Source organism: Ailuropoda melanoleuca, chromosome 16 (assembly GCF_002007445.2).
Source record: "Ailuropoda melanoleuca isolate Jingjing chromosome 16, ASM200744v2, whole genome shotgun sequence".
Lineage (NCBI taxonomy): Eukaryota > Metazoa > Chordata > Mammalia > Carnivora > Ursidae > Ailuropoda > Ailuropoda melanoleuca.
Genome location: NC_048233.1, coordinates 24,860,267 through 24,868,709, shown reverse-complemented (window position 1 = coordinate 24,868,709; position 8,443 = coordinate 24,860,267). Strand labels below are relative to the sequence as shown.

The 8,443-nt window shown below is 38.9% G+C and overlaps 1 protein-coding gene across 1 annotated transcript in view; it reads right to left on the bottom strand.

The window, feature by feature from the left end:
• Positions 1–8,443, bottom strand: part of STK38L (serine/threonine kinase 38 like) — an 88,584-nt gene that overhangs the window by 2,698 nt on the left and 77,443 nt on the right. Inside the window, exon 11 of the mRNA XM_034646010.1 lies at positions 5,776–5,871. Within this exon, the coding sequence (XP_034501901.1) occupies positions 5,776–5,871 (96 nt within the window). The remainder of the gene's footprint in view (positions 1–5,775; positions 5,872–8,443) is intronic.

Here is an 8,443-nt window from a genome sequence, read left to right as displayed (position 1 = left end):
CAGTCAAAACTAGAGGCTCTGACGGCCAGGGTCACCGAGGCAGAGGAACGCGTTAGCGAATTGGAGGATGGGTTAGTAGAAGAAAAAACGAAAATAGAAGCTGGTCTTAAAAAAATCCACGCCCACGAATGTAGATTACGGGAGATTACTGACTCTATGAAACGATCCAATGTCAGAATCATCGGCATCCCTGAAGGGGTGGAGAAAAACAGAGGTCTAGAAGAGATATTTGAACAAATTGTAGCTGAAAACTTCCCTAATCTAGCAAGGGAAACAAGCATTCGTGTCCAAGAGGCAGAGAGGACCCCATCCAAGCTCAACCAGGACAAACCTACGCCACGGCATGTCATAGTGCAATTCGCAAATATTAGATCCAAGGATACAGTATTGAAAGCGGCCAGGGCAAAGAAATTTCTCACGTACCAAGGCAAAGGTATCAGGATTACGTCAGACCTGTCTACAGAGACCTGGAATGAGAGAAAGGCTTGGGGGGGCATTTTTAAAGCTCTTTCAGAGAAAAACATGCAGCCAAGGATCCTTTATCCAGCAAAGCTGTCATTCAGAATTGATGGAGAAATAAAGACGTTCCAAAATCGCCAATCATTAACCAATTTCGTAACCACGAAACCAGCCCTACAGGAGATATTAAGGGGGGCTCTATAAAGGTAAAAAGGCCCCAAGAGTGATACAGAGCAGCAAGTCACAACCGATACAAAGACTTTAAAGAGAAATGGCATCATTAAAATCATATCTGTCAATAATCTCTATCAATCTAAATGGCTTAAACTCTCCCATAAAACGCCACAGGGTTGCAGATTGGATAAAAAGACATGACCCATCCATTTGCTGTCTACAAGAGACTCATTTTGAACCCAAAGATGCATTCAGACTTAGAGTAAGGGGATGGAGTACCATCTTCCACGCAAATGGACCTCAAAAGAAAGCTGGAGTAGCAATTCTCATATCAGATAGACTGGATTTTAAACTAGAGGCCATAGAGAGAGATACAGAAGGGCACTATATTATTCTTAAAGGAAGTATTCAACAAGTGGATATGACAATTATTAATATATATGCCCCCAACAGGGGAGCAGCAAGATACACAAGCCAACTCTTAACCAAAATAAAGAGACATATAGATAAGAACACAGTAATAGTAGGGGACCTCAACACCCCACTATCAGAAATAGACAGAACACCCTGGCAAAAACTAAGCAAAGAATCAAAGGCTTTGAATGCCATACTCGACGAGTTGGACCTCATAGATATATATAGAACACTACACCCCAGAACCAAAGAATACTCATTCTATTCAAATGCCCATGGAACATTCTCAAGAATAGATCATGCTCTGGGACACAAAACAGGTCTCAGCCAATACCAAAAGATTGAAATTATCCCCTGCATATTCTCAGACCACAACGCTCTGAAATTGGAACTCAACCACAAGGAAAAACCTGGAAGAAACTCAAACACTTGGAGGCTAAGAACCATCCTGCTCAAGAATGACTCGATAAACCAGGAAATCAAAAAACAAATTAAACAATTTATGGAGACCAACGAGAATGAATACACAACGGTCCAAAACCTATGGGATACTGCAAAGGCAGTCCTAAGGGGGAAATACATAGCCATCCAAGCCTCACTCAAAAGAATAGAAAAATCTAAAATGCAGTTTCTATATTCTCACCTCAAGAAACTGGAACAGCAACAGAGGGACAGGCCTAACCCACTGACAAGGAAGGAGTTGACCAAGATTAGAGCAGAAATCAATGAATTAGAGACCAGAACCACAGTAGAGCAGATCAACAGGACTAGAAGCTGGTTCTTTGAGAGAATCCATAAAATTGATAGACCACTGGCAAAACTTGTCCAAAAACAAAGAGAAAGGACTGAGATTATTAAAATTATGACTGAAAAGGGAGAGGTCACGACCAGCACCATTGAAATTGCAAGGATTATTAGAAACTTTTATCAACAGCTATATGCCAAAAAACTAAACAATCTGGAAGAGATGGAGGCCTTCCTGGAAACCTATAAACTACCAAGACTGAAACAGGAAGAAATAGATTTCTTAAATAGGCCAATTAACTATGAAGAAATTGAGTCAGTGATAAACAACCTTCCAAATAATAAAACTCCAGGCCCAGACGGTTTTCCTGGGGAATTCTACCAAACATTCAAAGAAGAAATAATACCTATTCTCCTAAAGCTATTTCAAAAAATAGAAACAGAAGGAAAGCTACCAAACTCATTCTATGAGGCTAATATTACCTTGATCCCCAAACCAGGCAAAGACCCCCTCAAAAAGGAGAATTACAGACCGATTTCTCTAATGAATATGGATGCCAAAATCCTCAACAAGATCCTTGCTAATAGAATCCAACAGTACATTAAAAGGATTATCCATCATGACCAAGTGGGATTCATACCTGGGATGCAAGCATGGTTCAACACTCGCAAATCAATCAATGTGATACATCATATCAACAAGAAAAGACTCAAGAACCATATGATCCTCTCAATTGATGCAGAAAAAGCATTTGACAAAATACAGCATCCTTTCCTGATTAAAACCCTTCAGAGTGTAGGAATAGAGGGTACATTTCTCAATCTCATAAAAGCCATCTATGAAAAGCCTACTGCAAGCATTATTCTCAATGGGGAAAAGCTGGAAGCCTTTCCCTTAAGATCAGGAACACGACAAGGATGCCCACTCTCGCCACTATTATTCAACATAGTACTAGAAGTCCTTGCAACAGCAATCAGAAGACAAAAAGGGATCAAAGGTATCCAAATCGGCAAAGAAGAAGTCAAACTGTCTCTCTTTGCAGATGACATGATACTCTATATGGAAAACCCAAAGGAATCCACTCCCAAACTATTAGAAGTTATAGAACAATTCAGTAAGGTGGCAGGATACAAAATCAATGCCCAGAAATCAGTTGCATTTCTATACACGAATAACGAGACTGAAGAAAGAGAAATTAGGGAATCCATCCCATTTACAATAACACCAAAAACCATACGTTACCTTGGAATTAACTTAACCAGAGACGTAAAGGACCTATATCCTAGAAACTATAGATCACTTTTGAAAGATATTGAGGAAGACATAAAAAGATGGAAAAATATTCCATGCTCATGGATTGGAAGAATTAACATAGTTAAAATGTCCATACTACCCAGAGCAATCTACACTTTCAATGCTATCCCGATCAAAATACCGAGGACATTTTTCAAAGAACTGGAACAAATAGTCCTTAAATTTGTATGGAACCAGAAAAGGCCCCGAATCTCCAAGGAACTGTTGAAAAGGAAAAACAAAGCTGGGGGCATCACAATGCCGGATTTCGAGCTGTACTACAAAGCTGTGATCACAAAGACAGCATGGTACTGGCACAAAAACAGACACATCGACCAATGGAACAGAATAGAGAACCCAGAAATGGACCCTCGGCTCTTTGGGCAACTAATCTTTGATAAAGCAGGAAAAAACATCCGGTGGAAAAAAGACAGTCTCTTCAATAAATGGTGCTGGGAAAATTGGACAGCTACATGCAAAAGAATGAAACTTGACCACTCTCTCACACCATACACAAAAATAAACTCCAAATGGATGAAAGACCTCAATGTGAGACAGGAATCCATCAAAATTCTAGAGGAGAACATAGGCAACAACTTCTATGACATCGGCCAGAGCAACCTTTTTCACGACACATCTCCAAAGGCAAGAGAAATAAAAGATAAAATGAACTTATGGGACTTTATCAGGATAAAGAGCTTCTGCACAGCCAAGGAAACAGTCAAAAAAACTAAGAGACAGCCCACGGAATGGGAGAATATATTTGCAAAGGACACCACAGATAAAGGACTGGTATCCAAGATCTACAAAGAACTTCTCAAACTCAATACACGAGAAACAAATAAACAAATCATAAAATGGGCAGAAGATATGAACAGACACTTTTCCAATGAAGACATACAAATGGCTAACAGACACATGAAAAAATGTTCAAAATCATTAGCCATCAGGGAAATTCAAATCAAAACCACACTGAGATACCACCTTACGCCAGCTAGAATGGCAAAAATAGACAAGGCAAGAATCAACAATTGCTGGAGAGGATGTGGAGAAAGGGGATCCCTCCTACATTGTTGGTGGGAATGCAAGTTGGTACAGCCACTCTGGAAAACAGTGTGGAGGTCCCTTAAAAAGTTAAAAATTGAACTACCCTATGACCCAGCCATTGCACTACTGGGTGTTTACCCCAAAGATACAGACGTAGTAAAGAGAAGGGCCATATGCACCCCAATGTTCATAGCTGCATTGTCCACAATAGCCAAATCATGGAAGGAGCCGAGATGCCCTTCAACAGATGACTGGATTAAGAAGCTGTGGTCCATATATACAATGGAATATTACTCAGCTATCAGAAAGAACGAATTCTCAACATTTGCTATAACATGGACGGCACTGGAGCAGATAATGCTAAGTGAAATAAGTCAAGCAGAGAAAGACAATTATCATATGATTTCTCTCATCTATGGAACATAAGAACTAGGAGGATCGGTAGGGGAAGAAAGGGATAAAGAAAAGGGGGGTAATCAGAAGGGGGAATGAAACATGAGAGACTATGGACTATGAGAAACAAACTGAGGGCCTCAGAGGGGAGGGGGGTGGGGGAATGGGATAGACCGGTGATGGGTAGTAAGGAGGGCACGTATTGCAGGGTGCAGTGGGTGTTATACGCAACTAATGAATCATCTAACTTTACATCAGAAACCAGGGATGTACTGTATGGTGACTAACATAATATGATAAAAAAACATTTAAGAAAATGCACATTAAGTCCTTAGAACAGTGCTGGACATATAATAAGTGGTCCAAAACAATGAGTTGTCATTACAACAGGTCGAGTGCCTGGCACACAGTGGGAGCTCCAGTGACGGTCTGCATGGAGGAAGTGACGCTTAAGCTGTCGTGAAGTACGAACAGGAGCTGGCCAGGTGGGGCAGGAGTGGGGACAGGAAGGAGCGGAGGCAGAGAGCATGTCAGGAAAGTGAAGAGCAAATGGCAAAGCCCTGAGGTAGCCGGAGTGGGAACCACCACACAAGATGCCACTGGGACAGATGAGGGAAGAGCCACACCCCATGGTCCCGAAAGCAGTTAAGCGGCTTTCCTTTTATTCTAAGTGCGAAGGGAAGGAAGAAAACAGCATGATCGATTGTATGTTTTGGAACTGTCACAGAACTACTGAAGGTACTTTGAATAAAGGCCAATGCTTACAATTAACAACTATAAGCAAATTCTTAAAAGTTACTTGCATCATTTCACTTTTCCCACACTGTTTATAAAGGGGAATGAATCTTCTTATAACTTCATGAAGAAGATGGTATCTTAGAGAGAGGAACAATATACTGTATAGAAAAGGACAAAAATGAGGGGTTATAGTGTGAAATAGAAATACATCTCTGTTGTGCTAACATCAGCCTGCATCCTGTAACTGTGAATATAAAAATTGAAACAGGTGCACAGTATGTGGTTTTCCCCTTAAAGTGGGCATTAGCTAAGATGAGTCATTTAGCTAAAGCCACTATAGTCTCACTCATATAATCCAGAAAACACTGATTTAATAACATTGTAACAGTGTTACTTCTTGTATTTAGCAGAATCAGAGACAAATTGATTGCTAAACCTAGTTAAAACAAAACAAAACAAAAAAACCAAACGTTTTTATTTCGATCTCTCCCATTCGAAGCCTATGAGCATACCTGATGTGCCCCCAGTCTACACCTTCAAAAAAAGGATGACCTTTTATTTCTTCTACTCCACTATTTCCAATTCTGTTTTCAGAATCAATACAAAATCTAGAAAATGGAAACAAATGATCATATGCAAATTACATCTAAAGTATTCCATTCGCATTTTTTTTAAACATTTCATTTTTTTCTCTGTTTACCGAAGTCAGCTCTGTTTCTTGTGGGAAATGTGGGAGAGAACAGAAATCCTCTGTAATTGCATTGTACAGAGAACCACTCTAAACAGTTTGAAGCCATTTCCTTTTAGTCTTTTATTACAATTTTTAAAATACGTGTTACTATAGCAGTTACTGTTTTAGGGCAGTTTTTTTTCATTTAATATGCTGAGAAAACTTCCCAAAGTCATTAAATATTTTTCTATAACTTCATGTTCTAAAATTTGCAGGTGGAAATATTACNCTGCATGTGGAAATATTACCGTTTATTCAGCCATTCCACTCTTGTTCAACACTTAGATGGTTTTCAATTTTTCATTAGTAGAAACATATCATGATAAACATATTCTCCCTACATCTTTATACACATCTAATTATCTGCATAAACAAAATTCCTAGAATTACTGGGTCAAAGGTCATATACAGTTTAAAGATTTTTGATAATATGCTGTCAATTAGCTGTTGTCACAGGTTGTCCCAATTTATATTCCTTGCAGCCATTCACAACAATATCAGACTTCATCTTAGTGGAGAAACAGAATGGAATCCTTTGCTTAGAAACAATTTCATATATAGACTTGTGATATGAACTGCTACTTGCAATTTATTTTCCCTTTTCTCTTTAATGAAATAGGGTCATTGCATACCAACAGGAGTGCCCTTTGAAATGATACATCTTCCCTCTTCTTAACTCTTAATTTTTTTGCCGCATGCTTCCTTTTAATTGTTCGCAGTTTTTAGAAAGCACATTTTCTTTATTGATCTCTTTGACTGTATTAACCAGGGGTGGTCCTTCTCCTCCCACAAGAGTAAAATGGGCAATTCGATCTTTTTAGGTAGCTGTGAAGTTTTAAAATACCATAAACTCCTCTAAGGATTTCACCACTAACCTAAGAATTAAGTCCTTGGCTTTCTCAGATATAGGTACCTCTGGAGGAAATACCAAAGTTTCTTTCCAGTTCATCACTTTTCTATATGTTTCTTGAGGAGTTTCAGAGCAGAAAGGTGGATATCCTGCATATGAGAGAAAATGCAAGTTTGATCAACTTTAATAATCAAATATGCTGTACCTACTGTATATGTGCCACAAGAAACGAAATAGCCCAAAGGGCTCTATTCAACAACGAAAGATGTCACCATTCGTCAATTTATAATAAAACTGCTAATAAAGGCAATAAAATAAAGGATTCAAAGCATTGCACCCTTTATCCGAAACCCCATGCAGCTACAATTTTGACACATGGGAGTTCTGGTTAAATACCCTCTTTCTGAATCCCTACAGAGCTCGCTGGTATTTATCATTGTTGACACTGGGGGATGTCAAAGAGTTCAGTCATTTTAGCCCATGATATCTGTAACATGTTCCATCAGTGGCATTCACAGAAATTTATATAGTAGGTACATAAACAAATGATAAAACATACCTATTAGCATTTCATACATAATCACTCCCAAAGACCACCAGTCACACAATTTGTTGTAACCGGTCTGCATGAATACTTCTGGAGCAATGTAATCTGGTGTCCCAACTGTGGAATATGCCTGCAAAGGAAGAGCTTATCAAACCAGCATTCTTAAATATTTCTTGAAAGATCTGAGTATGGCTCACTACTGGGAAAAGCAATATATACAGCAGTTAATTTTTCATTTAATACTTGTTTTGCGTGTTTATCATGTAGAAAGCTTAGTGATAGGTACCGAGTCAAATATGTTATTTAAGACATGATTTCTGACCACCCCCCCCAAGAAGCTCAACTAAATTATTTATATATTCGGCCCTAAATCCTGTGAAAATTAACAAAAGGACAGCTCACTAAAGTGGACTCAGGATGCTAGGAAAGGGAGCTATACTACTGTACTACTCGCTGTCAATTACAGAAGGGACTGTCAATTACAGACCCCTTCAGAGGAATCATCAACAGGAAAAGAATCACCAGTTATGGGCCCCAACAGGGAAAGATGTACACTGCATCTCCTATAAGAAATCAACTACGCTTGCAACTCAGCCAAAGGGAGACCTTCACCAGCCTGAACTCTTGCTTTTCTCCAATGGACTTTCGTTCAAAACAGCCCCTTCCAAATCCTCCTTCTTCTCTTAAAATACTATTTCACTTCTTTGTTTGTTAGAGTTGCTAGTGGTTTTGTCATAGCTTGCCTGTCCCAAATTGCAATTCTCTGGTATTCCCAAATAAACCTTTTCTTTTTTTCTTTTTTGCAAAATAACTGTTTTATTTTTAAGGTTAACAATCCATTTCAAAAAGAAAAAAGAGGTTGAACCCAGTGGGCCTGAGTTCCCCACTCACTACTAATGCGTTCTCAGGCAACTGATTCAAGCCGTCTGAGCTTCTGCTTACAGGAAACCGCAGTAATAATACAGCCCTAACACAGTTGTTATGAGGATGAAACAAGAAAAGGAATGTGCCTTGTAAATTACAACCTACTATATATATATATATATATATATA